The 27,558-nt window shown below is 34.9% G+C and overlaps 6 protein-coding genes across 7 annotated transcripts; 3 read left to right on the top strand and 3 right to left on the bottom strand.

Annotated features, from left to right (window-relative positions):
• Positions 1-781: 781 nt before the first annotated feature.
• On the top strand, positions 782-2,065 carry LOC110228046 (PLAT domain-containing protein 3). The gene is made up of 2 exons (XM_021024121.1): positions 782-1,340; positions 1,436-2,065. Exons 1-2 carry the CDS (start codon positions 1,272-1,274, stop codon positions 1,892-1,894), a joined length of 528 nt encoding a protein of 175 aa, XP_020879780.1. The 5' UTR covers positions 782-1,271; the 3' UTR covers positions 1,895-2,065.
• Positions 2,066-2,857: 792 nt separating this feature from the next.
• LOC9301018 (inactive TPR repeat-containing thioredoxin TTL3) lies at positions 2,858-5,718 on the bottom strand. Its single transcript, XM_021016277.1, has 4 exons — positions 4,492-5,718; positions 4,052-4,420; positions 3,354-3,687; positions 2,858-3,266 (listed from the first exon to the last, which is right to left on the bottom strand). The coding sequence occupies exons 1-4, from the start codon at positions 5,430-5,432 to the stop codon at positions 3,144-3,146; spliced, it is 1,767 nt and encodes a 588-aa protein (XP_020871936.1). The 5' UTR covers positions 5,433-5,718; the 3' UTR covers positions 2,858-3,143.
• Positions 5,719-6,127: 409 nt separating this feature from the next.
• On the bottom strand, positions 6,128-8,444 carry LOC9302725 (succinate dehydrogenase [ubiquinone] iron-sulfur subunit 3, mitochondrial). The gene is made up of 5 exons (XM_002866607.2): positions 7,552-8,444; positions 7,348-7,463; positions 7,013-7,251; positions 6,531-6,740; positions 6,128-6,452 (listed from the first exon to the last, which is right to left on the bottom strand). Exons 1-5 carry the CDS (start codon positions 7,727-7,729, stop codon positions 6,266-6,268), a joined length of 930 nt encoding a protein of 309 aa, XP_002866653.1. The 5' UTR covers positions 7,730-8,444; the 3' UTR covers positions 6,128-6,265.
• A 4,485-nt stretch (positions 8,445-12,929) lies between these two features.
• On the top strand, positions 12,930-14,582 carry LOC9302727. Its single transcript, XM_021023398.1, has one exon. The coding sequence runs from the start codon at positions 13,171-13,173 to the stop codon at positions 14,272-14,274; it is 1,104 nt and encodes a 367-aa protein (XP_020879057.1). The 5' UTR covers positions 12,930-13,170; the 3' UTR covers positions 14,275-14,582.
• Positions 14,583-21,957: 7,375 nt separating this feature from the next.
• On the top strand, positions 21,958-24,891 carry LOC9302728 (regulation of nuclear pre-mRNA domain-containing protein 1A). 2 transcript variants are annotated; one of them, XM_002864899.2, is made up of 7 exons: positions 21,958-22,325; positions 22,530-22,777; positions 23,247-23,402; positions 23,514-23,670; positions 23,780-23,922; positions 23,998-24,033; positions 24,156-24,891. In XM_002864899.2, the coding sequence occupies exons 1-7, from the start codon at positions 22,250-22,252 to the stop codon at positions 24,660-24,662; spliced, it is 1,323 nt and encodes a 440-aa protein (XP_002864945.1). In that variant the 5' UTR covers positions 21,958-22,249; the 3' UTR covers positions 24,663-24,891. The 2 variants fall into 2 exon arrangements, with proteins under 2 accessions (XP_002864945.1, XP_020868693.1); XM_021013034.1 differs by having other exon boundaries at positions 23,247-23,399; positions 24,156-24,876.
• Positions 24,884-27,145, bottom strand: LOC9301021 (U-box domain-containing protein 38). Its single transcript, XM_021013016.1, has one exon. The coding sequence runs from the start codon at positions 26,693-26,695 to the stop codon at positions 25,037-25,039; it is 1,659 nt and encodes a 552-aa protein (XP_020868675.1). The 5' UTR covers positions 26,696-27,145; the 3' UTR covers positions 24,884-25,036.
• Positions 27,146-27,558: the final 413 nt, after the last annotated feature.

Below are 27,558 nucleotides of genomic sequence, written 5' to 3' on the forward strand. Positions count from 1 at the left end.
GAGATATCACAAATAAGTGGAAATATTGATATAGGAGAGACAATATAGCATTACCACGCCCAAATCCGCATGGTTTGCAAAAGTGTTTTAAAAAGCTAGCATCTAATTTTCTTTAAGAAATCAGAATATTCCAAGAAAATCATGAATGTAAATTAACTCACTAAATATAAATGTGTGATACTTAATGAAGGCAGTGTCTACATTTTCGGGGCTTAAGTATTATACAGAAAAAAAAAATCTACAAATACTTTTAACACTCCATAACCGTTCACAAATATTTGTATAAGTGGGATCTCAAACATGCATAATGCAAGTTATTTAAAAAACGAAAAAAAAATCTTTTGATTTTAAGGGTAGAACATTATAAATATTCAAAGGCCATTGCATATTAAGTATGCATTGCATTACAAGTGGGTGTCTTTAAAACAATATCAGATTCTGATTTGATGGAATCCTCAACGGTTCACAAATCACCTCTTCGGAGTTCTTTTTTTTTTTTATAAATAAAAAGATTAAAGAAAGCATTCGAATATATTTAATCAAATGTGATGTGCATTGGGACATTTTAATCTAGGCCGTCTAATTTGGTGGATGCACAGTTGCACATCCAACTTGGTTTCAATGGGAATATGAATATATATGATAATGATGCCATAAACAATTTTATTCTCCGAGTTTCGAAATAAGAAACTCGTTTGGAAAATAAACTAGTGGTTCAAGTTTGACAAAGAATTAATATCTTAAGAGCATATTGTAAGTTTAAATTATTAGGAGCATATGTTTTGACAAGGAAAGGGCATATGCTACGTTTATAAGACACTACATTATGGAATTGATTTAATTTACTTTGTTAAGATGAATTATACCTCTCTATAATAATACTCTTGTAAGTCCAAAACAAAACCCAAATTCTGATCTGGGTTATATAAGCCCAAGCCCAATTAAAAATATCTGATCCCAGTAAGAAACTGAGATGCAGTTGACAAAAAAAACATATCTGTTGGAAAAAATCAAACAAGTCATTAGTTCCAACGGACTATAGCTACACCACCGGAATATCCACAATTCCACATAAACTATTATTAGCTGTATATGTATTATTCTAATTTCTCAAACCACAAAAAAATTATATCTTATAATCATACTATTATATTAATCTTCGCCTAAGCGAAAAACAAATTAAAGGAGTACAATAAATCTCAAAGTTTTCAACATTCCTCGATTTCATAGAATTTGGCTCTACCAACTAAAAAGAGTCATATAAGACGACGATGTCACGAGACAGCTCCACCATCCTCCTCCGTCTCCTCCTCCTCACCGCCGTCGTAACCGCTCTCGCCGTAAGTCACTTCCTTGCAAAATGCAAAAACACACAAAAATCGTATATTTACAAATAAATCGTTACATTTTTATGATAATAATGTTATTTAATTAGTTGGACAATGATGATGACATGTGCGTGTTCACGGTTTACATACGAACCGGTACGGTATGGAAAGCCGGTACAGACTCCGTCATGAGCCTCCGTCTTTACGACAGTTACGGTCGAGACGCGGTTATCTCCGATTTGGTGTCATGGGGAGGTTTAATGGGTCCGTTTCATGACTATTTTGAGAGGGGCAATCTCGACATTTTCAGTGGTTTAGGTTCTTGTCTCTCAGGTCCAGTTTGTGCAATGAATTTGACATCCGATGGCTCTGGTGATCATCACGGTTGGTATTGTAATTACGTGGAAGTGACGATGAGTGAGAGCCGTCGGAGAAGTTGTTCTCAGGAGAAGTTTGAAGTGGAGCAATGGCTGGCTCGTGATGCTTCGCCGTATGAGCTGTCAGCGATTAGAAATCATTGTTCGGACTCGGTCAAGAATCGGCGAGTCGTTATTCCCACGATGTAATGGGAGATTATTTATTTATAAATTTGGTGGTCAAAATGTGATGTTACCGTGTGTGATTGAAAATTTGTGTTTTTTTTTTCTCTATTAAAAAAAAAATGAAAACAAATGTGTTTTTGTGTTACAATGCTTGACATTTGAGTAATCGATGTATATTATAGCCTTATAGGAGAACATCTGAACATGGATAGCGTTAAAAACAAATAATTAACGACTAGAATGTTTTGAGAAAAAAAATAGTGAAATTTGATAGGTGTTATTCACTGTTTTTTGGATTATAGTAAGAATAATTAATTTCATGGTAGATAGTGAAATAGACGCAGCCATATGTATGTTAAAAACTTAAAATCGCTCATTTTATCTTTAAAATGTTAGATTTATTTATTTTTCTCCTTTTTAAAATTATGAAATCTAATAAAACCACTCTAGTTCTTTCCACTTTTGTGCTTGGTAATACTCACAAAAGTCAAAACGGTTTTACGAGAAAAACATACATTATCGAAATAAGTGGACCTTAAGTGCAGTGCCGTGCTTATCCCTTAACATAAAGGGCATTCGTCCACAGCCACATTTTATAGACTTGATTTTTAGGTCACATTATTAATATATTTTGTTGGTTCAACAAATTTAAGTTGTCTCAGACATGTATTTTGCTTGAAGTTTGATCTATGTTAGCATAATTCATTTCACTATATAGATTTAGAACCTTGACTTTGTATTATAGCTCATTTTTTCTCTTTTGGTTATATTTTAGGTTCTTTAAAAAATAATTATTCAACTAAATTAGATAGACCACATTTTATTTTTCGTTCCAAACCCCAAAAAGCCTTGGCACGGCACTGCTTAAGTGGCCCAGTTATTTATTTTTGTATGGGTATATATATTTGGTCGAGGTCCATTGTCTTTTACCTCTACTAAGCCAAGATTTGGAGTCCCACTTTCCGCCTGGCATAGCCGCGTAGGTGGCTGTAGCCAGTAGCCACTTACCCAAAGGGGTACTCCGATACTCAAATCTCGACATTGGAAGGTTTTGAATATTTTTTTTTAAAGTATTCCCACAATCTCATTCCTATACAAACAATTTAATCATTCAAACCCAAAAAAAAAATATAAATGAAAGAATTCACACAATTTGTCATCTAGTTGTCGCTTGCCGGCCCAAAAAAAAATCAAACAAGGACTATTCCAACGGTGTTTTTTTAGTCCATATATCCACAGTGGTTCTTAATCACCGGAAAATTTCTCAAGAGTCTTATCCACGACGTTTCATGAGTTGTTGTTGAGCCTCTGATAATCCTCTGGTAACTTGCTCATCCTCCGGCGACTCTTTTTTCAATATCTCATAGTCACCCACCGCTAATTCCCACTTCTCAATCTGCATCCGTAATTAATTTATAATTACAAAAAAGTTGTAAATTTTCTCATTCATTTCAAATTGACCCCACTAGTTTTTTGTTGTTACCTTGGCGTTACAATCGGCTCTTCTAAGGCGAGCCTTGCCATATCCCGGCCGAACGGAAAGCGCCGCCGTGCAATCCTCAATAGATTTATCGAATTGACCTAATCTTGACCAGCAAGCCGCGCGGTTGCAGAGCAAAACGGAGTTTCGTGGATCGTGGTCTAGTCCCTCACCATAAGCAATGCACGCTTCCTGGAACCGCCCGGCTTTAAACAGCTCGTTTCCTTTAAATCGAGCTTCAGTCACCGCTTGTGCCCTTCGTGAAACCATCATCACCTCTCGGTTATTCCCGTCCAGCTTTCCGGCGCGTTGGATCGCTTCCACTGCTTCGTCGAATCTGAAAAAATTAAATATTAAACCAGAATTTTCAAATCAAAAACTTGTTCATAACTCTATACCGGGTTTCAAACAATAAAACCAACACATACCGGGATTTCAGTATAAACTCTAGTTTTTACCAGGTCCGTTATATAAACAAGAAAACCAAAAAAGTGTAACAGTAAACCGGTACATCAAATTTGAGATACAGGTTTTGGGATGTGAAACCTGGATTTTGGAATTTGACCGGTTTACACTCAATACCATACCATGTTGAAACCACAAAAGCCAAAGAATTGTAATATAAAACCGGGAGTGTCAAATTGAAGACCGAGTAAATATAATAAACCAAGATTTGTAAAGAAGAACAGAACAAAACAAACCTGCCAGAGGCCAAGTGAACCTGAGCACGGACGACCAAGAAACCAGCATAACCGACCGGTCCATAGTACCTAGTGCTGGTGTCCCCATCGAAAACCGGACATCTAGACAGTGCATCATCCGCTTCTTGATGTCTATGGGTCTTCAACAAGGCTTCTGCTTGCAATGCATAGACCTGAGGGGCTGCATCAGCTCCTGAAGAGATTGTGTTTGTTGTCTCTGTAATCAAACCATTCCAATCTCGTAATCTCTTAGCTTCTGTGCACTTGTTGAGATGTGTCTGTACCGTTTTCGCCTTTGCAATGTCTTCGCGATCAGCTTCTGGACCCGAATGTTTGAAATGATATATCGATTTCTCCACTTCTCCTAACCTATCGAAATTTGTGAGATTTTTGTAAAGACTATAAGGAAAAAAGTTTGAATTGCTAGGTTTTGAGATTACCTGAGGTACAAGTTACCCAATCGATGATGTGCTCTATGGTAATGAGGCTCAATTCTGATTGCTTCTCTGCATTCAAAAACCGCTTCAAGGATTCTCCCTAGCGCGGTCAAAGCCGCACTCTTGTTGCTACGGTACGCAGCTTTGTTGGGATCAATCGCAATGGCAGCATCATACAATGCTAACGCCTCTGCAAAATTCCCGCTCTTGTAATCTTCATTCCCCATGATCTTTAACGTTTCCGGATCCATTCGTGTTGAGATTGCTCTACACAAAGATCCTGATTGATCTTGACTCTTTGTTGTCGTCCCCGTTGCATCCCCCATAGTCGCCCTCTTCACGCCATATCCATTGTTATTACCGTAATTTACACCAGCCGTTACTGGTCCGGTCTGATTCAAATTGCCAAGATTACCATATAACATGACATTGCTAGAAGAAGCACGAACCAATCCACTGGTTCCTTTTGCTTTCTGATGATCCGTAATCATGCTTTCAAGCTCACCCGATAAACCAATGGCTTCTCTTGGCACTTTCCTCTGTCCTCCTCGATATGGATCAACGCTATTACTATTGTTGTTATAACTACTTCGTTGGTGATTCTCGTAACTCCCTAATTGATGGTTATTAGGGTATTGATTCGACGAGGGTTTTGATGGAACTACGGATCTCTGGTTGTGATTTTGTTGGTTCTGGATCTTGTTATTCTGGATTGGCTCAGCGGACACCTTCTGATCATCACGAGGCTTCTTTAACTCGGTGCCCGGAGATTTAGTGAATTGAATGTTGCTTGTGGCGGTCGTAGCCGTAGATGTGCTTTTCTGGCTACCGTTATCGGCCGCGGTAGATTTCTTGGACCACAAGCCACGTCTACCAAACATTACACTCAATAAACCACAACCTGATCTTCTCTCCGCCGCAGCCACCGCCGTGTTCTCCTCCATCTCAAGAACCGGCCTCGGAATTAGAAAACCCTCTCCCTCCCAAAGAACAAATCAAAATTCAGAAATAGAATAAGAATCAGAAGAAGAGATTTAGAAAACCAGAGATCAATGGTGATGAGAAGAGAGAGATCTCATGTTTTAAAAAGAGGAATAGAGAAGAAAGATGTGATTAGGCTTTTCTCGGCCGGACGGTAAAGAGGAACGAAGATTCTTCCGTTTCGTGTTTTGTATTGGTGTCATTAATTTTATATATTGTGTCATTATGATTTTAGTTTTACTACGGAAATGAAAAATAAGGGACTAATAATTTAGGTGAAAAAAAAGAAAGAAAGAGAATCGACTAGAATATATGTTTATGTATTTTGTTATTCGATGTCAAAATGAGTTGGTGGTGAGTTTGAAAATTGATGCCAATTCATTAATGGTTAATTCATCACCTCTATTCTGTTTTTTTTTTTGGACAGCTCTTACTTTTCTTGTTTTTTGTTATTTGATTTTAATTTTATTTTTTCTAAAACTATTATGGTTGTTGCGTGCTGACTTGGTCGGGTAAGAGAGAAGAAGGAATATTTAGAAAGAAAGTGGGCGATTTGTCATTAAATTAATCCGTGTTTCTCTCCCATTGATTCTTTATTTAGATGATTTTATGGAGAGCACGTAGTTCCCTTTTATGTAACAAAACGTGTTTGATGATCTTTTCCAAAAAGTTATATCAATAAAAAGAGTAGAGAGACGCGTATTAAAAACATTAAATCTTATTGCAATGAGCCAATGACTATATATATCCAGAGAAAAAGCTTTTACATATATGATCGGTCCGAGTCATGTTCAGGCTAGAGACTCTCGGTTCTCACAACCGGATCGGAGAGAAAATGCTTAGACTTCATTTTCAAAATAGCACTAGCTGGATTAAGTCCTTTAGGACAAGTGGCCGTACAGTTCTTGATTGCTCTGCATCTATATACTTTGGTTTGATTCTCAGTTATCGCCTGAAGTCTCTCTTCTCCAAACTCATCACGGCTGCGTTAAACCAAAAAAACTAAACAATGAACACCAAGTTTTTGAAAGACTGGTATTTAAATCTCAACTTTTTTTTACCTATCACTGATCCAACGATACGCTTGTAGTAAAGCCGCGGGTCCTGGAAACTCCTCAGGGTTCCACCAATAAGAAGGACATGATGTGGTACAACACGCGCACAATATGCATTCGTATAGCCCGTCTAGTTTCTTCCGGTCTTTTGGTGATTGTCGGTGTTCACGTCCGTCTTTTGGAGGCTTCCTCGTCTTTAACCATGGCTCCATTGCTCTTCAATTCCAAAGACAGTACATCACAATATAGTCCCACATGAATCTGACTCAAACATTTTACGATTTCGCAAAGAGTTATGCTATGTTGCAAGTATTCACTTAAATAAAATTTTATTAGCCTAATTGAATCCCCCATTCCATATTGCACTTGTTTTAGTAACATTTTTCCACAGTTTTGCATGAAACCATCGTATATACTTGTTCGAAGCAATAATATTGAAAGTGTACAATATCAATATGGGATTAAAGAAGGTAACTAGCTTCACTTACTTGTATTGTTGATAAAAATTAGTGAGGTCGACGACTAGGTCTTTGATGACGTACATGTGAGGCAATGGAGTAATTATGGTGGGCTTCGACGAGTTGGGGTTTATGGGTTTAAGACATGCGACAGTATTAGTACCGTCGATGTTCATCGAGCAAGATCCACATATTCCTTCTCTACATGATCTTCTGTAACTCAAACTGGCATCTTCCTCTGCTTTTATCTTCTGCAGTACGTCCAAAACCTAATACAACACATGATCAGGTTAGTCAACCAAAATTCCTTCAAATTAAGACCAATCCTATGGAACTTAATCAGCAATTTTTCGTTAATTAATTACCATGGGACCACAAGAGGAAAGATCAACGAAGAAAGATTGAAGAAATGGTTTAGAGTTAGGTTTGTCAGGATTCCATCTGTAAATCTTGAACTCCTTCTTAGCTTCTTTGTGTTGGCCTGTTGGAAATCAACGGATATAATTCGATAAACTCACTGCTTCTTTAAAGAAGTAGTTAATTCAAATTATATTTTGATTTATTCATACCTTCTTTCTCTTTTGTTATTTCATGGGACTTTAGAGTATCTTTGGATAAGTCTTGAGCCGCTTTCTGGCCTTTTAAGACCGGAAAATCACCTCCCTCGCTTAAGCTACTGCTCAAACGTACTTTCTCCGCCGCTGGATTGCAGATTCTACGCCCTAAAAACCGCAAGACAGTCGCCATTCTCTGTTCGCTTGATCAAAAGCTGTTGAAGTGTTTGGAATTCGTTTTAGTCAAACTCTTTCGTGAGAAAGGAAGAAAAGAGATATGTGCATGGCGAAGACACGTGGAAAGCCTAGAGGATGTAGTTCAATGGCACGTGTGCGACAACGTGTTCAAACACAAATCTTTGGTGACGTCATTAAGGCCCATATTCAGCCCATTTATAAGAAAGAGCCCGTTCTTTTCCTTAATTCAGGCTTTCATGACCGGGTCTCGTATCGGGTCGGGTCGAAACGTGGTCCCTCTTAAACTCCCTCTTAAAACCTGTTTCTTGAGGAATTTGACTAATAGGTCTTTTTGTTGTGTTTGTTTGAAAAACAGGAGCATTGTCAAATGCATTGGATCGTGAGCTTCTTATAAACAAAACCAGACAAATCTTGCAACAGGATAGTCAACGATCCAATAATCTGAAAGAGATGTGACACGTGGCATGTCTCTTTGTCTGGAGCAGGACCACCTTTGACCAATCACAGTATCACACACATCCTTCTTCATTGAAAAATACTCTTTTGTCGAATGCTCTGCTTGTTTGAATTTCATCGTACAATGTATGAAAACTTCCAATGGTTATTGATATTGGTGTTATTCCACACTTGTATTTACTTTAGTTAATGTTATATAGCAGAATATTTTTTACTATTTTCGGAATCAAATCTAATAGATCGGTTTGCATTGTTTTGGGGGGGAAATTCATCAATAGTATGCATTTTAGTTTTTGTAAAAAAAAAAAAAATAAGGCTGGATTCAGTTTTTCTCTATTACCGATTTGGATTTCGGTCTGTTTTCTCTTTGTATCACAATATAACTATTTTAATTTAATAAAAAAATAGTTTCCAAACCCTTAGTAACGATTTTTCTATATTACCAAAAGATTAAGCGCTTTTGACTCAAAAACTTATCCGGCTAGGAACTATAACAGGTAAAATCAATCACCTCTCCAACATCAAAATTCGAGTTTGTAATTGGTTCGTTTAATCCTATTCCTCGAAATCTACTTTGATCGTGTAATCTTGTGGAACACAATAGTAGAAATAAATTTAATCGAATTTAATTTTCTTGAAAGTCTTTAAATAAAATAAAACTCGCATAAAATAAATCAAATCAGGAATAAAAAGTTACTAGTATAAAACAGATATTGTATGATCTTAATGTACATAATATTCTGTAAAAAAAGATATTATGATATCAAGTGTGGGTTCTCAGCGGAGTGATTGGATGTCAAAGAATAAAACCAGTGAGGAAACCAACAAAACCTAACGGACAAAACAAAAATATTCTTATAAGTGGAATGAATATTTTTTGTTGGAAATGTTTTAATTATTGCTTAACTGTGGGTAACAGCTTAGACATTCTCTTGAAAAGGGAAATGAAAACAGATACTCATCACATACGTATATACTAAATAATGTACTATATGAAAAAAACACATAACATATCAACCATCTTAATACAATTCGCTTTTCAGATTGATTTTCAATTTTTGTACTGATTCAGTTTGACTTATTTATATTAAGCACTTTATGCAATGCGGTAATATCATGGAAAACTTATTATATTTTCAAAAATACATTTATGATTAATCCTAGTTTTTTTTTTTTTTTTTTACATCTGTGGATCGACAAGATCCGATCCATAGCCAATCCCTACTACCCGGGGTAACGCGATTTAGTGGAATCGAACTCCGGTGGAGAAGGCGGAGTCAAATGGACTTAACCACTTGACTAAAGGCACATCCCCGATTAATCCTAGTTTTTTTTTTTTTTTCTTTGGATCGACAAGGCCCGATCCATAACCAATTCCTACTACGCGGAATAACGTGATTTAACGGAGTCGAACTCCGGTGAGGAAAGTAGTGTTAAATGGACTTAACCACTTGACTAAAGACACATCTCCCCCGATTAATCCTAGTTAGAAGCTTAAGGATAATTAAAAAATTTAGACATTTTAGCACCGGTCAATATCAACTGTCTCTGTATTAATTAATAATTTTCAGTGGACCCAGAAAAAGTAACATGAAACAGTGTCAAGGGTTATATATGTTAAGTGTATTAAAATCGTGATATTATGGAGGGAAGGTCTAATCCAATCTTAAGTATCTTTTATCATGTCACGATATCTACATCCACCGATTTTTGTATGTATATATGTATATATGTCTATTGCTTTCGTATATCGGTATCGTTTTCATTCTCGTCGTAAGTAATTATCATCATTCCAACTTCTAAACATTTTTGTTGTTTACTGTTATTTTTTTTGTAGGATAGATACTTTTGTCATAATATGAAATTTAGTGCTTAGTATAACTAGGGTAATTAGACAATTAGTTTAAGCAATTCAATAAACGAGATACAATTAGGTGAGTGATTTGATAGCTCTAGCGCCACAAATGTAAAGTTTATGGTCCGATTCAGATGTAACCTAACATTATATGTTAAAACTTTATATACCTACACTGTATATGTTTGTGATGTTTCCTCTAATCTCACAACTCACATTATCTTTATCTCGAATAATTCCATATCAAAAACTCATTCTATAACGTAACTTACAACAAAAATCCGGATATTTTAATGTCATCGTGTTCAAAAGTAATAAACTTGAACCCATTTTTTTCTCAGTCTACATGGCCAGCCAACGCACTGCTATAAATTGATTTTCATTAAAAAAAAAAAACAAATTGCATTAGACACCTCCCGTTTTTTTTTTTGTAGCCACCGCTTTAAGTTCACAACAATATTCAATCAATAAATTCCAAAGGAAACGTTGATAGGTGTTTGAGTATTATAAACTATTATTTAGAAAAATATTTATAAATAAAGTTTTTTTATCAAACAAGTTAAAGGTACGTGAAGTGAAGATGTTAGATCTCGGGATTTCGCTTCAAGATATGGTCTTTAAAAAGGCAAATATAGGCAAGTAGACAACAGCTATGAAATAGTACGACAATGACCTCAACAAGTACACAGTCACACCTCTAATTTTTCCATAAATGAAAACAATTAAAATTATATTCTGAAAACTTCGATTTCGAAACATGGACAACAATATTAATACAATTCTTTATGAATTCAAAGTTAATTAGAAAAGCATTGATCGAATGGTTACAATAAACAAAACTGGTTAATATACAGAAACTAAAAGTACACACAAAAGTTCGTATAGGCGTGGTTGAATTATCCGTCCAGATTATTCATAAATCTTGTTTAAAATATGTCACACACAGTAATAATATACCGGGCCTACCATACAAAACCAAAATTAAATTATGATTTAAATGGTATGATAATTATCAATTAATTTTGAAAATTATATGTAAACGACCTTTCTCTCAAAAAATAAAACCGACTAATACTCAACGGAATATATGACCAAAATAAAATAAAATTATTTGAATATTTTAAAAATTAGAAAAGTCATAGCATCGTTAAAAATCCAATTCGTTTACGTAATTATTGCTATAGTAATAACATTTAAAAAAAAAAAGAGTTACGCCAAAACTAAACGTAAAAAAAAGGTACATATTTACGTAATATTTTGTTAAATACAATATAATATTTAGTTCCAATTTATCTTTTTCAGATTTTAGAAGAAGTGTAGACTTCGAAAGTTTTTGGGTTTGTTGAAAAAAAACCTCTACATTATAATTCAAAAATAGATAAAAGAAAAGTACAAAATACGATTTTTTTTTACATGGCAAAAAAAATCCTGTAGGAAAATACACACATTATTCCATTTAATGGGTCTCACCGATCACTGATTGACTTGGTCAAAGGCTGTCTTCTATTTGACAACTTCGGTTACATGTCTTTGTTAAACATACCAAAATGTTGCTATTTCACATGTAATTACGCATATACGCATGTATAGTAACACAGTTGTCAACCGTTGAATATTAGCCTCTCATTAAAATTCTACTTTAGGATCCCACCTGTACAAATACTCTTACATCCAAATATTTAAAATTTTAAATCTGAAAAATGATTTATATGATTAAAAAATAAACTATAAGGTCTGAGGAGAAAATAAGGATTGATGGTTATTGCTTCTAGTACTTTCATATTTATAATATACTAAGAGCAGCATTATCGGTCGTTCCTTAGCATAACTCTTAATAATTTTTTAAAAAAAATAATGAAAAGTAAAGAAAAAGAAGAAAGAGAAGCTGAAATAGCTCTTAGTTAAGAGACGTTATCACAAACTAACAGACACGTGCATCTTTATTAATTGGTTATCTATATTAAAAAGCTAGAATATAATTATAACATTAAAATATTATTATTTCTTGTGTTTTTAGAAATCTGCTAAGAAATGACCGATAATACTGCTCTAAAAACCCTTACCCGAAATCTTAAGGGCTTTTTAATGTATTACCCTTTAATTGTGTATAGAAGAAAGTTATATAATTTTTTGTACGGTATAATTTGTAAAACCAGATTTAAATGAATAACTTAATCAGACCCTCCAATTGTCAGATAACCTAATAGTCAATATTTGTTAATCCCGTCTACAATTGCTCTTATTCCATTCACATATGGAAACAACACTTCGAAGCACTCATTAAAAGATAGCAATGATAATGAAACTGATTGTGTATAAATAGAATAACATTTGTCGTTGCTTTTTAAATTTGTATAGTTAGCAAGTAAATTATATTTAGAAAATTGGTTGTGTAGCCTCAAGGCGAATCACTTATTTTTTAAGAACATTTTTTATATTTATATTAATAAACATTAACACGATTGCCATTTGAACAACCAATATATATATGAAAATAATTAGCTAATCTCACGAACGTTTAAATTAATATAATTAAATTTATAAAGAAAAACAGTTTTATAAAACTTAGAAATATAAAATCTATTTTCTAATTAATTTGTTCTTTCCCTAATTCTAAGTACAAAAAAAGCGTAAATTTTAAATGCAAAGATTTTTTATTAACTAATGGAATTGTAATTACGTGCTGTAATTTTTTTGTTGTAAATGAATAAACTTTACCCTAATTTCAATGGGTTAATAGGTGTATCTACTACGAACCACTACTCTTGTGAACAATCAAAATCTTAATTCTATCACCCTCTCTCTCTCACTCGAATTTTTTATACCAAAATGTAATTAACCCTAGTATCACGTTTCAAAGTTTCAAGTTTCAAGTTTCAAGTAAAGAAAAAAGAGGGAACAAAAGGTAAATAGTGAAAAAGTTATTATATAAAAGATTTTTTTATATAAAAAAGCTGTCCACTTTTTATTGGCTTTTCTCTCCCACACAACCATCAATTCCTTTCACACTCTCCTCCTCTTTTGAGTTTCTCTACAACCAAAAAAACTCATCATAACCTCCTTCCTCCATCTCCATTCCTCTCTCTCCCTCTGAACCACTACCTCTTCCTCTCTCTATCTCTGACATGGATTCCGGCAATAGTAGTAGCATGCAATCCTCAAGCGGCGGTGGTGGTGGAGGAGATCAAGAAGAGTACGACTCACGCGCCGATCAATCAATCTCTGCTTTATTTAACCACAACAACAACACAACCACCGTCTCCTCCAACATCGCCGTTCCAACACAGCTTGACACTCTCATAGCTAACTATTTCAACAGTGCTTGGTCAACGGATAATTCTCTCTGGTCGACAACGGCTACAAAGCCCACCGAGGGCTCAAGACCAGTACCACCGCCGATCTCATCAGAACAAGTCTTCTTCACAAACCCACTTCAACAAAATCTGAGAACAGTTCCAAACACAAACACAAATACAACTAGTCCCATTTGTTCCGTCCCAACCGACAAGAAAAACGGTCTTGCGACAACACGAAATCCAAAGAAGAGATCTCGAGTCTCGAGACGAGCGCCTACGACTGTTTTGACCACCGACACATCCAACTTTAGAGCCATGGTTCAAGAATTCACCGGTAATCCTTCAACTCCTTTCACCGGATTATCGTCATCCTCTCCTTTTCCAAGATCAAGATTTGATATCTTCGGTTCTTCTTCTTCATCCTCACGACCCATGAAACCCTTTCCTCACAAACTCATCTCTCCATCGACGGTGAATAATCATTACCTTCGTCCTTCTTCAGAGTACCATCATCATCAGCAACAGAATCTTCTCCTTAATATGAACACACAAAACATTGCAAACCCTTTTCTCAGCAACCAATCTCCCAACAACCCTTTAACGAATCAATCCCTTCTATGTGAAAAGTCGAAACCTTCGAGCTTGAGAACGAGTAATGGTTTTGGACACGTTAACGTTGGAACAAACTTTGAGGGGCTTCACAACATTATCGTCTCTTCATCATCATCGATGACACAGCCAACCCTAAATACTATCCATGGATCAGACAAGAATACTGAAGCCGAACATGATAATGATCTCTTAAGATCCATCAATGAAGATGATCAATCCATGGTGCAAAGATCGGATGGTTACACACTACCTGGTGCTTCTGGATCGGAGGTGAGAAATGAAGGTATGGTGGAATTATCATGGATCTCTTCTTCTGATTAGATGCATCTAACACTTCTACATTATGGTCGTATTTATTGTTACTTACCATAAAAAAAATGGATTAGAAAATCTTAGCGAAAGATATATGATGAATGGAAACATTAATTAGTGTATGGAAAGATTTTGGAATCATTTATGTTCTAAAGAGTCTATATGATCTAATAAACAATGACTTTCTACATATTCGAACAATGTTTTTTTTTTTCTTTTTCTTCAAAGGTTATATCCGTTTTATTCCTTTTTATTGGACTGGATGTATATATATGTGATTTTGAACATCGGCTCATATATAGAGGCATGAGATTTTGGTATACTTTAAGATATCAACGGCCTCATCATAAGTATTTTATAAATTGATATAATTTGAAATTTCACTAAGTTAAGAGACGATTTAAAAAATCTCAAGAAGCAAGAGACGATTTAAAAAATCTCAAGAAGCATGTGGTGCCTATAGAGCAGAATTAGTGTCACAAGGGACCCAAAAAAGATAACATGCTTCTACTTTTGGCAAAGAAAAATGTTGAAAGTCTCTTGTTACTAGGGCTACGTTACTTACGTATGAACCCTAAAAGAGAATCTTTGCACTATTACTAAAACATGAACCTGCAAACTATGAAATAAGTTTATTTGCCTATAATATATTGAAAACACGTAGAGGGGGAGTGATTGGTGGCGAGATCTAGGGAATCGTTAGCCGCCGCTGATCCTAAATTCATCATATTTATTTGAAACTATTATCACATTTCCCGATATATTCATCTCTTTCTTTATATTTTAATTTTTGTAAAATAATGTTATTTTTCTAGAAAAAATAAAATTAAATCGCCATGTCATTATAATTCGAGAACGTCATTTATCCCTTCAGAGTTCAGAGACATCCGATAGAAAAAACATGCGTCACTCAATACGTCATAACGTCATGTCTCGTAATTTTTTTAATTATATAATTGTCACCATTATATAATCCATCAAACCAAACTTCGATGGTAAGCAAAATTGCTTCAATCACACAGAAACAAATCCAAACCTGTATACTCCTATTTAATTTGATCATGATATTAACTTGAACTCTCTCTCTCTTTTTTGTTTGTTCCTCTTAAAGAAATGCTAATAAGTTTATTCAAATAATAATTTGTATTAATATGATCTTGCTTAAAAGAAAATAAAAAAACTCAACATCATTCTCTATATTTCGTAGTGCCCCATTGGCCATCATCATGTACGAAATCAATACCCATTTTCCCGCCAATTTGTTTTGCCAGTTTTATATTTTCAGTGAAAGAAATATGTCAGTTAGATTTGCTCTTTCTCCACTAAGACGTCAAACGATAGCGTTTCGGGGAAAGTAGACACTAGACAGCTATATTTCAATGAATTAATTACGGATTTGCCCTTTTTTATAATGGTATTTATGAATTTTGTCCTTTTTAAAATAATTTATGGATTTTGTCCTTTTTAGGTTCTAAAAATATGATTTAACATGCGTTTCATTCGTTATGTTTGGGTTTAGTCGGTTCCAGTTGTTCTTAGGGTTTAGTATTTGATATAATGTACGTATTTTTGCAAAAAAAATCATAAATACGTACATTTTTAAATGTTAAAAAGGGAAAAATCCATAAATTATTCAAAAAAGGGCAAAATCCATAAATGCCATTATAAAAAAGGGCAAAATCCGTAATAATCCCATATTTCAATTCTTTCTTACATCAAATATTTCATCTTTTTACAAATATCCTTTTGATTGATATAAGTATTGTCCTTTCTATAAATAAGATCTACTTCTATTCTCTTTGTAGCTTGAGGTAGTAAATCAATGGTTTTGTTTTCGCTTCATTAGTTCATAATCAATGAAATATCTCTGCCATTTTCCACTTATTTATTTTACCCAAATGCTTTTAGAAAGAATCATAAAGTAAGCAACTCAGAAAAAGGAAAAACCCTTTCTGATGTATCTTTCAATTGATGAATTATTTATATACAAACTTGATGATTGATAAAAACATGAATTTTTGTGAAAATAAAACTATCTTTCTTCATATCTCATCTTTGTGGAGATTGAAAATCCAAATGATTAGGCAAAGGATTTTTAGAAGATTTAGGGGGCAAACAATTATATTCCAGAAACAGAGATAGAGAGAGAGAAAACGAAAGCAGTTTTGTTGTTTTGTAATGATGTTTCCACGTTGATATGCATATATACACATGTATGTCGTATGAGTTTGAATCATATCAAAAATCTGTCTTTATTCAAGAAATTTATTATTCATTCTGTCCCAAATTATAAGATGTTTCAGCCTTTTTTTTTTTTCTATTTTAAAGATGTTTTCAAACTTTTAGACAAGTATTTAATGTATTTTAATTTAATAAATAAATAAAAAGCATTTTGGTCAAGATATTTCAAAAGACTAATTTTACATCCTTGTTAATGATACGTCAAAAAAAAAAGTTGTTAATGATAGCTATTTAAGTGGATTAAGAAAACAATAAAGTTGACCATGCTTTAAACTGGCCTTTTACATTTTTACTATATTTTTTTTCTTTTCTTTCCTTGTTTTAATACACATTAAAAATTTTGTTATTAAAAAAATTCCTTAATTATCGTCCATTCGGGTGAAATATCTTATAATTTAGGACAGAGGGAGTATTAAGATTCTATTTAAATATGTAACTACGTCATATAAATAAAAACAAATTCTCTATATTTTAGGGATTTACATATTTTTGTTTTGAATTGGAATTGGAACTCAAATGATCATTTATATATTTATTATTTATACAAGATCCACTCGTCGAGAGAAAAAAAGAGTGGTAGTCGAGTTTTTTTTTTGGGCAAAGTGGTAGTAGAGTATATAATGCGTTTTCCATAGGCAAGACAGGACAGGCCTTTTTAGCAGTAGCTATGCCCCCACTGTTTTTACTTTACTGATTTCGTAAATTTGAAAAGGTAAAAACCTTTTTATCGATCACACTATTATAGATATCTCCACTAATAATCGACTTTACGTAAAATTTGGACCCTAACAACGTTTTAAATAAAGATATTATTAGGTCTGTAAGTTTTCGAATTTTGGGATTTAAGGGGGCCATTATTATCATGTCCATAAAAGTAGGGAAATGTCAACTCCGATGCTATATTGATTAGACAAAGACAAATATTTTATGATATAATTTTTTTTTGTACCAATAAATTCTAAATCTATGCATGTATAATAAAATTGATATTATTTGATGTTCTAATGTTTTTGAATTTGTTCGATTGATTTTCTAAATTTTTCTTTTATTTATTAATTAATAAATCGTAAAGACGTCATGATTAACTGTTTCATATTACTATTGACATTTAAAAATCAAACATTATTTAATTAATATATGTGAAACTCTAGAACATCTTCTAGAAACATAAGGAGCAATAGTAATTAATTTAATTTACCTATTTGGATATTTGTAAACAGAATAAAAAACCTATTCAACCTATTCTATTTACAAATGTATTTTCCAAAATTTTTAATTTTCAATAATAATAATGAGACTTATTAGAATTAAGCTAGAATTTGAGATCAAATAAGAAATATTGTATAGTTAGTTAACAAATTTGAGATCAATTAAGCCAGAATCAATTTAGTCAGTTCTCTAAAATTCTAGATATCTCAGTCCTACAATACCCCTGGGACACCTAAGAAATTTTAAGTGAAGTCTTAGGGCATGATTATCAAGAGTTTCTTAACAATGGTTCTTAGTAAATTTTTAGTATTAAAATCTTAAGGTAAATTTACCTCTTACAAACATCTTTCTTACCAATCCATTTAATTAACATTTAATACTTAAGATTTACCTAAGATTTGGCTAACCAATAATCATGGTCTTAGATATTCCGATATGTGATGCTTACAAAAATTATCGTTAATCTTAATAAGAAACCTCACAGGACTAACCTCGGGGGAGGCGCAGCGCAGCCCCGACCCTCTCCGACCCTCTCCCCCAACAACTTGCTGGCCCCAACCCATATTTTCTGCAACAATTTTGTATATTAAACCGTCTAATTTTTTTGTATGAGTCATTTTTATAATGTGGTCATAATTTCTGCAACAATTTGCATGCAAATAGTCGTAACAAAACTAACAACAAAGTTCTCACTAATCATGGAGGTTGTAAAAAAAAAATTAATTGGGAAGATTCCAACTTTGAACAAAAACGTAACATAAATAAAATTCAAGAGATCCAATCAAAAATCATAAGAATAACTGAACGAACACAAACACGAGTGACATATAAACGGAATTAACCTATGAAATCCGACGGCATAACTAACCAAATTTTAAGCATGTATAATAAAAAGAGACTAAGATTTTGTATTCATGAACAATGAAATGATCAAAGGAAGAAAGATAAAAATTACCTTGAACATAACGACGATAAATCTGAGAGTAGTCAGCGAGAATATCCTTCGGTGCAACATGCCACATTTTGTTAGGTTCCTCTACCAAAGGTTGCCGTGGAATTTATTTAGATGTCAGAAAATTTTCAAAAAACAATTTGTCTTTCTCATTATGAGTCCAGTTCTCAAAATCAAGTTACAAATAACCGGACATAAGAAGCTTCATACCAATATTTAAGCAGAGTCTGAATTCTGAATTCACCTCCGGTTCTTGATTACGGTGAAGAGATCACGGAGAAATTTGTTTGAAGCTTCTTTCTCTGTTTTTTTTAGCGTTCAACACAGAGATATTTGACGAGCCTTCAACTTTTTGGGTATTTCCTTGCAAAAAACATGCAAAAGAAAACAGAGGAGAAGAATAAGTTTACTTTTTAGACAAAACTAAACTCTGTGATGCATAGAATTAAGACCATGTGTATGGCTGATACTTTTACAGTATCAGAAGCCCAAAAAATATTATTTAAAGGATCAAACAGTTAAAACGGGCCTGATCCGTATCAGCCCAGTGAAACTTCTGATACCCAGTGTCAGATGACATGGCAGCTGTTGATTGGTTGCGTTTTCCCGAAAGCAGTGGAAAAAAAAAATCATTTTGTTCTCTCTTCTCTTCTCTCGCTAGAGAAACCCACCGAATTTCTCTCCTTCTCCGATTCTGGCTTCCCGATCCTTCCTTTGCTTCTCCTCCGCTTCCGCCGATTTTCTCTCCTCCGCTTCTCCTCCGGCTTCATCTCTTCGATCCATTTCACTTCTCCATTTCTTCTGTTTAGATTCGATCCCATCTCTCCTCCGTCGTTTAGGGTTTTTCGCCTCTTTCTCAACTCTCTCTCGAAAACCTAGCTCCAGCTGCGGTTAAGGCCACTAATAAGCCTTTGAAGAAAGGTATTAACTTTGGTTCCCTTTTGCCTTAGGTGGTTTGTTCTCTGTCTTTCTCTGTTACATAACGAGTTTGGTATTGAAAGTTTTGATTTTTGTATCTATGTTGCTCGTTCTGCTATGTCTGATGGAATTGGTTGTTTAATTTGTTTGTCTCATGAACGTATAAGACTGATTTGGGAATATATGGTCTTAGAATTCAATAGTCGTTGTTTATTGACTTGTTAATCATGAATTCAGAACCTTTAATGTTGGAAAGTATAGGAGATTTTGGAGGTGCAGTGTGTTAGCTTTTTTCATTATAGATTGTTGCTATGTGCCGTAGACTCATGGATTTTAATAGTTTCCAGCTCAGCACCTGATAGTGTGGGTATGGAGTCTTCTGGTATTGCTTTGGGCATGGGAAAGTTCAGGATGCAGTAGATATTAGAATTCATCCCTGTTCTTTAATTCTGTTTGTGTTCTAGTTTGAGATCAAGATTTCACTTGAATAAGTTTCTGAGTACATTGCAGGGAACTCACTTGGAGGGTATGTAGCTCTCTACTTTGCAGTCTGTGGCATTCCCTCTACCTGCAAGAGTGAAAAAAATCACAGAATTGGTGTAAGTGAGACTTTATTAACACATCTTCTGACCTGCAAAGTATCATTAACACATCTTCTGTCCTGCAACAGCAATAACTTTCAAGAACCAGATAATGAAGTGGAAGATGATGAATCTTTCATTGACATGGTGTCTTTCTATTGGAGTCTTGCTGCAGCCTATGTGACAATACTTCTTGGGATACTCGCATCTCTCTCATTTGATTCTCCTTGGAGCATTGCGTGGTTAAGAATTTGTTTAGTAAAACACTGTAGGTGCCAAATTCTTCTTATACTAATTTTTGCAAGGAAGCAGTTCTCAAACAGCAAACGTAACAGAGTATCAATTTTTAATAGCACTGATCAGAGAACTTATGCCACATGTTGGATTCTGTCTACATAATTAACACCAATGTGAATAATAAAATTTGAAACTACACACCAAAAATTGCGGATACACACGTTTCTTGAATTTGGCATCAATCACAGCAAGGGGTTATCAAACAAGCAAGAAATATGCATCAGACAAATAAAATGGTTCTTCCCGAACCAATATCTAAGTTTCATCAACTCACTAAAAGACATACCACAACATATAGATTTTCAACGAAGCCAAGGTAATTGACTACAAGCGACTAAATTATTTTTATCATCATGTTTTTTTTTCAGTTTTTTCGAATTTTATGTTTTATTTTGCTTAAGTATATTCTACGTTTTTTTAATCGTAATATTACCTTTTGTAATCTTATGTTTTAATCTATTTATTTTTGATTTTGCAATTTTTTTTTTATGATACCTAAACCGGTCTCACCAATGCAAACATATTTAGTAGGAGTATCATAAAAAATCTCAAACAATAAACAAATATTATAAATAATACTAAAAAATTCCTAATGATACTATATGGGTATCACCCATATACATGCTCTAAAACAGACGAAATTTTAAGGAGAACATAGCATGATTAAAAAACGTAAATGATTCGTTACTTTCTTAGAAAAAAAAAGAGAAACTCTTACCAATCTTAAAAGCAAAGCTTGACTACTAGAAACTTTGGATGAGAAGATCTTTGCTCTTTCTCTGGTTTTGCTTTCTGAACTACGAGAGTGGCAAATTGATAATGTAGAAGTAGAAGAAGAAGAAGGGGAAATAATTTTGTGAAGTAGGATTATGGGCACAAGTCACTTATATAGGCAGCTCGGATTTGGTTCTTTTAACGGCTAATTTTTCTAACGTCTTTATTTTTTTACCGTTGTAAAATTTGAGTCTCAAATTAGTTACCGTTTGTCAATGAGTTGACATCTCCGTGTTAAAAATAATTACACAATATGGGTATCAGGGTACGAGACCCAAACGGCTATATTTCTAACGTCTATATTTTTTACAATTGTAAAATTTGAATCTCAAAAATAAATTACCGTTTGTGAATGAGTTGACACCTACATTAAAAAAAAAATCAATTACACAACAACAAAAAGCGTTCACAATATATAAAAGGCTTTTTGTTGATTAGGAACATCACAGCCCAAACACAGAAGTGATAAAAGGCCGAATACAGATTAAGCCCATTAGATCAAATTAAGGCCATGAGTATAGAGTACATTGTTTTTTTTTATTTAAAACATCGAATTAGTGTCAAAAGACTAAAACCAAAGCTAATCCGCCTGGGTTAATCAAAAACTAATCTTTTTTTTTGTTTTGGTGAATAATCAAAAACTAATCTTTCTCTTACAGTATTTTATCAGGAACAAAAATGTGAAAAAAATGAAAACATGCGATCGATAAAATTTAAATTTTTTTTTGGAAAAAATGAAATTGAAGTAAGAAAAAGTAGAAATTAATAATGGCAGACGGCGTTAGGACAAAGAAAAAGGAAACGCCTTTCTAGGGTTTGGTTTATGGACGCTCCGCCGTAAGATTTGTTCTCCGCCGCCGCGTTTTCGTCGATTCAGAACAAAAAGATTCTTACTTTCGCCAATCTGTATCAATATCCGTTTGATTATCCTTCTTACTCGTGTAAAAACCATACAAGGTTTTCAGCTTCTTCCCCCCTTTGTTCTAGGGTTTTGATTTGATTTTGGGTCGGGATGAGTAGTCCGTTCAGTGAAGAGATACTGATTGATAAGCTCGCCAAGCTCAACAGCACTCAGCAATCCATCCAAAGTATCCTTTTTTTTTGAGAAATTCGAATTCATTGCCTCAATTTCATTATTGTTGTTTGATTACATCTCTGTGTTTTGTATATTGCATTTCTGATTGTTTGATTCTTGACCTTTTTTTGGTGTATCTTCATTTGATTAAATGTGTTTGCTTTGTATATTGCATCCCTGATTTGTTTGGTCCTTGACCCTTTGTTTTTGGGATAAGCTCTGTCACAGTGGTGTATAGTCCATCGTAGTGAAGCTGAGTTGGTTGTTACGACATGGGAGAAACAATTTCACAGTACAGAGATTGCTCAGAAAGTGCATCTCTTGTACCTTGCTAACGACATTCTTCAGAACAGCAAGCGTCAGGGTAATGAGTTTGTGCAAGAGTTCTGGAAAGTTCTCCCTGGTGCTCTCAAAGATCTTGTTTCCTTGGGAGATGACTATGGAAAAGGCGTTGTTTCACGACTGGTAATGATTGCAGCAGAATTGGCCTTTTTTGTTTTTTCTTTTCGTTGCGTGCTTGATTAGGATTCTAGATATAGTAAACCGTTTGTGATTAAGTATCAAGTATGTAAAGTGATTGGAGGAAAAAACATGTTTTTGGCAATTGGGTTAGAGTAGAATTTTGTTACTTTTTTGTTGGTGTTTATGCTTTTGATTTTTTGAATGAAATGGATCTTATGCTTATTGGCTGGCTTAGGCATCAATCTGATGTTTCATTTTGGTAATATTGTTTTCGTGTTGGATGTTTATGACGTGTGAGTCTCTTATATGTTCAATAGCGGTTTTGTAATACTCCTGGATGTGTGAGTCTCTTATTTGTTAAAAGTGTAGAGTTTTTGAGAGTCTTTAGTTGATTAAGAATAATTGTTTCCACGTGGAACTAAATCAACAAAGGGTTTTTCGTTCATCGATTTTCTATTTTCATGATTACTAGGTTAATATATGGGAAGAGAGAAGAGTCTTTGGGTCCCGTTCAAAGAGTCTTAAAGATGTAATGCTCTCAGAAGAAGCTCCTCCACCACTTGATGTCAGTAAAAAGCGATTACGGGGATCTAAATCTGCGAAACGAGATTCAAAATCTGCCAAGATGGTAACAATTTAGTTCCTCTGTTTCTCTAATTAACCCATACTTTATTCAGGGTTTTTTACTCTTAGTTAGGTTCCATTATCTCCTCACTTGCTTTTTTTTGTTTGCTACCAGAAATTATCAAATGGAGGTGTGACCGAGAAGATAGTATCTGCATTCAATTTGGTTCGTGCAGAGAACACAAATGAAGAGACAGAGATGAACAAATGCAAGTCTGCCGTTAGAAGTATTAGAAAGATGGAGAAAGATGTTGAAGATGCCTGCTCCACTGGTAAAAATTTAGCAAATATCTTTCTTCTCGTAACCCTACATTTTATTAATCACGTGGGCATTGGGAGTTATCAGACACATACTGATTCTCATTCTTTGATTGTCTTCAGCAAAAGACCCGAGGAGAAAATCATTGGCAAAAGAGCTGGAAGAAGAAGAAAACATTCTGAGACAATCTGTTGAGAAACTTAAATCTGTTGAAGAAAGTAGGACATCTCTCGTAAATCATCTTAGGGAAGCGCTACGCGAACAGGTAAAGGGTCATTTGCTCTTGAAAGTCAATAATTTGCTCAGACATTTTAATTACTTACTGAGTTTTGTGTGTCAGGAATCTGCATTGGAGAATCTTCAATCTCAGATACAGGTAATAATCTGAATTGGTTTAGCAATCCCTTTACGCCTGAGAACTATTTTGCAATCTTGAGTAAAAATAAATTGTATTCTTGCATCAAAGTTTATTGTGTTGTCGTTGTTCTTATTCATCAGGTAGCACAAGAACAAACTGAAGAAGCCCAAAACATGCAGAAACGGCTCAATAACGAAACACCGGTTAACAATAACAACGGAACATCTGGTCAATCAGCGAAAATCACTCCGGCCTCAATCGCTGCCATGGCGGAAATGCTAACTTCATCAACAAATTCATCAATGATTATGCATTCTGTCCTGTCTTCATTTGCAGCTGAAGCTACACAGACTTCTGGTCTAACCAAATCAAACAGTTCAGACACAAATGCATTTGTTGTTCCTCCAAATCCTCAGCAGTATCACATAATCCCAAATCCAGCAGCATCGCAACAGTTTCTACCTTATGGGTTTGGTAACATTCCATTAATGCCTCCTGGAGCACTGCCGCCACCGCCTGGAGTGTTACCGCCGCATATGATGAGTAATAATAATCAACCAAACGCAGCTCAGCAACAATCGCAACAACAAGGTCAGAGTTTTCAGCCACCGGGTATGATGTATTTTGGACCTCCACACCATTCTTAAAGTTAGTAAAAAACAAATAAAAAAATTCCAATTAGTTCTAGTTTTAGATAGTTTGTGACCCACTTTATTTGATTTGAATGTAATGCATTGTAGAAAATGGGAACGAGATCTTTTTTCTTACAAATCTTTGTACCTTGAGCTGTTTAGTAAATTTTACTTCTTTGTAACATCATAGTTAGACTTATATTGTTTATCTGCTTTACATTTATATTTAGTATGCATTTGTTTCGAATGGATCCTTTATATATGGTACAAAATATATATACATCAGTCATGTTTTTTTTTTTTTTTCTCAAATATTTCAAGTCAAGATACAAAAAAATTTCAATCACAAAACATTTTCAATGTCTATACAACAACAAAAGGAATGGGACTTAGAAGCCAGAGGAGTTTTGAGTGACCATTCTGTTTCTACCACCACCAACTCGGAATCTGGACCGAATGGAGCCGTTCGAGTCGATAACTCGGTCCCAATCAATTGATCCTTCACCGTCTTCTTCATCATCCTCCGGCACTCTTTCTCTCATCAACTGAAGAATCTTCTTCGCTTTCTCTCTAGCTCTCTCTGTTCCTCTCTCTTCCACTTCCTTCAGCACTTCCACTGCTCTTGCCTCTTTTGCTAGTCCCTTGAATCGAAGACTCTCGTGGCTCAACGCGAACAACGCCGCCACGCAATTCTCACGTGCGGAAGACGACGAACGAGCCTCCGTCGGCTCATCCGTCCTCTCCTCCCTTAACTTCCCTACGAGAATCGCAACCGCATTCGCATCAAGCATGGCTGATCGTCCTTCGCTACAACACGCTAAATTACAGATCACCAACAATGCTCTACTCGCCGATTCACCTGATCTAACCATCGAGAAAAGCGCTGGCACCGCTCCAAGCCTAACGAGCTTCGACCTATTCGTCTGATTCAGCGACAGATGGTAAAGCGCGAGAGCCGAATCATGCCGCGTCCGATCACTCTCAGCTGCTCGTAAAGCGTGAAGCAATGGCTGAAGCGCTCCTAAAACACCAATCGGCATTTTATTATCATCTTCAAGAGAAAGACTAAAGATTGATCCCGCTGCGTGTTCTTGAGCTTCTCTAGATCCTGATTTCAAAACATCGATCAAAATCGGAACAAATCCTAACCGAACAATCGTCAATTTGTTCTGCTTATCCAAAGATAGATTCACAAGCGAAGCTAACGAATTCGTCTGCACTAAACTGTATCTCGAAACAATCATGTTCTTCAACAGAGAAAGAATCCGAGGAGAACAAAGCGAAACCCTAGCTTCATCTTTAGTACGAGTCATCTTCCTCATCATAATCAAACCTTGCTCTTGATCGAAAATCTCACTGCTCTTAAGCTTGTTGTAAATCTCTTCGTCCGCTTCTGTGGCGGTGGAAGTTGAACTAGAGAAGAAATTGTGATGCGTTAGGGTTTCGATTTCAGAGGACGAAGACGATGGAGATGGAGAGAAGCAAGCTGGTCGTGTTGTTAAAGGAAGAGGAGTGAAAGGACTCTGAGCAACGATTACAGATTCATCAGAAGAGGTCGTGGAGTTGTTGAAATCTCTCCTTCCCATGAGTTCAGAATCAGCGTGGTGAATAATCATCGGAGCTCGGTGAGCTACAGCACTGAGAAGCTCTTGTTCGGAGACACGAATCTCAACGTCCGGTGGAGGCATCTGTTGCCGTAAGATTCTCTCGACGGCGGAGTAATCAGGTGGCTGAGGACGAGAGACGCCAACGGTGTCGCACCAAGTATCGATTGTTGATTTCATGTTTAGGTTAGGGATGATGTTGGAGAAATCGGGTTGAGAATCGTCGTCGTCGTTGTTGAGTTTGGGGATAAAGTTTAGGTCGCGACAGACTTGAACACAGACACGTTCGAAGGTTTGACCGGAAGATACAACAACAGGGTCAGACATTACTGATTTTGAAATCGGACAGAGGAATTCGACCGGAGCTTCTTGTTGTTGTCTGGAAGACGAGGAAGACGATCTGTGGTTGAAAGGATTCCATCTGAGCCGTCCGTTTTTACCCATCTGCAACAAATCAACGGTCGGTGATTGGTGGTGAGTTTGATATCTGAAAAGTGTTTTGGGTTTTATTTTGAGAGGAATTAAGGGTTTGAATTCATCTTTCGTGATTTTCTGAGAAGAAGAAGAAAGATGAGAAGAGAGGAGAGTCGTCTTCTTCCTCCTGAACTGAAGGACTTTGTGGCCTACTGATTTTTTTTTTTTTTTTTTGTTTATTTTCGGAAGTGATGATTATTTTTTATTTTATTTTTTACTTGGACATATTAGCATTCGAAATGTTGACTGTGAATTAATATAGGTGGACCCAGATGAATTGGCTTTCATAGTTCATGTATTTTGAGAAAGTTTTATTATTGCTTTCCTTTTTCAGGTCAATTGTTCAAATAAATTACTTGAAAACATTTCAATCTTTTAACATACTTACTTGTAAACTCGGAATGTAATTTATCATTTTGGAATATTATCTAATGTTTTTAAAAGTGGGTTTACCTTAAATATATTGCATAGTTTTTGCTGAAAAATAAAATTGATTGGGTTTTTCACTAAACATGATGGACATCCATGCCCTTCTTAGCTTTAGGGGAAAAAGGTTTCTTAGTTTTCGCTGGTAAGCTTTTTTACATTGTACTTGTGACCACTTTTTATCTTTTGATGATGCATTGTTGGATTGCATCAAAGCTGGTCTGATATTTCCACTACAAATCTTTGTACCAAAGTATAAGGGTAGACAATCTGGCTTTACGGTTTGATCTTGCTTCGAATTAAGTTTTACGAGTATTGTACAAACCGAAATCGTATAAAACCCATTTTTAATTCGATTTGGTATTGGTTCGGCCTCTTGGATCTTAGAATTACGAAACCAAAACAGG

Source organism: Arabidopsis lyrata (genome assembly GCF_000004255.2).
Source record: "Arabidopsis lyrata subsp. lyrata unplaced genomic scaffold ARALYscaffold_8, whole genome shotgun sequence".
NCBI lineage: Eukaryota > Viridiplantae > Streptophyta > Magnoliopsida > Brassicales > Brassicaceae > Arabidopsis > Arabidopsis lyrata.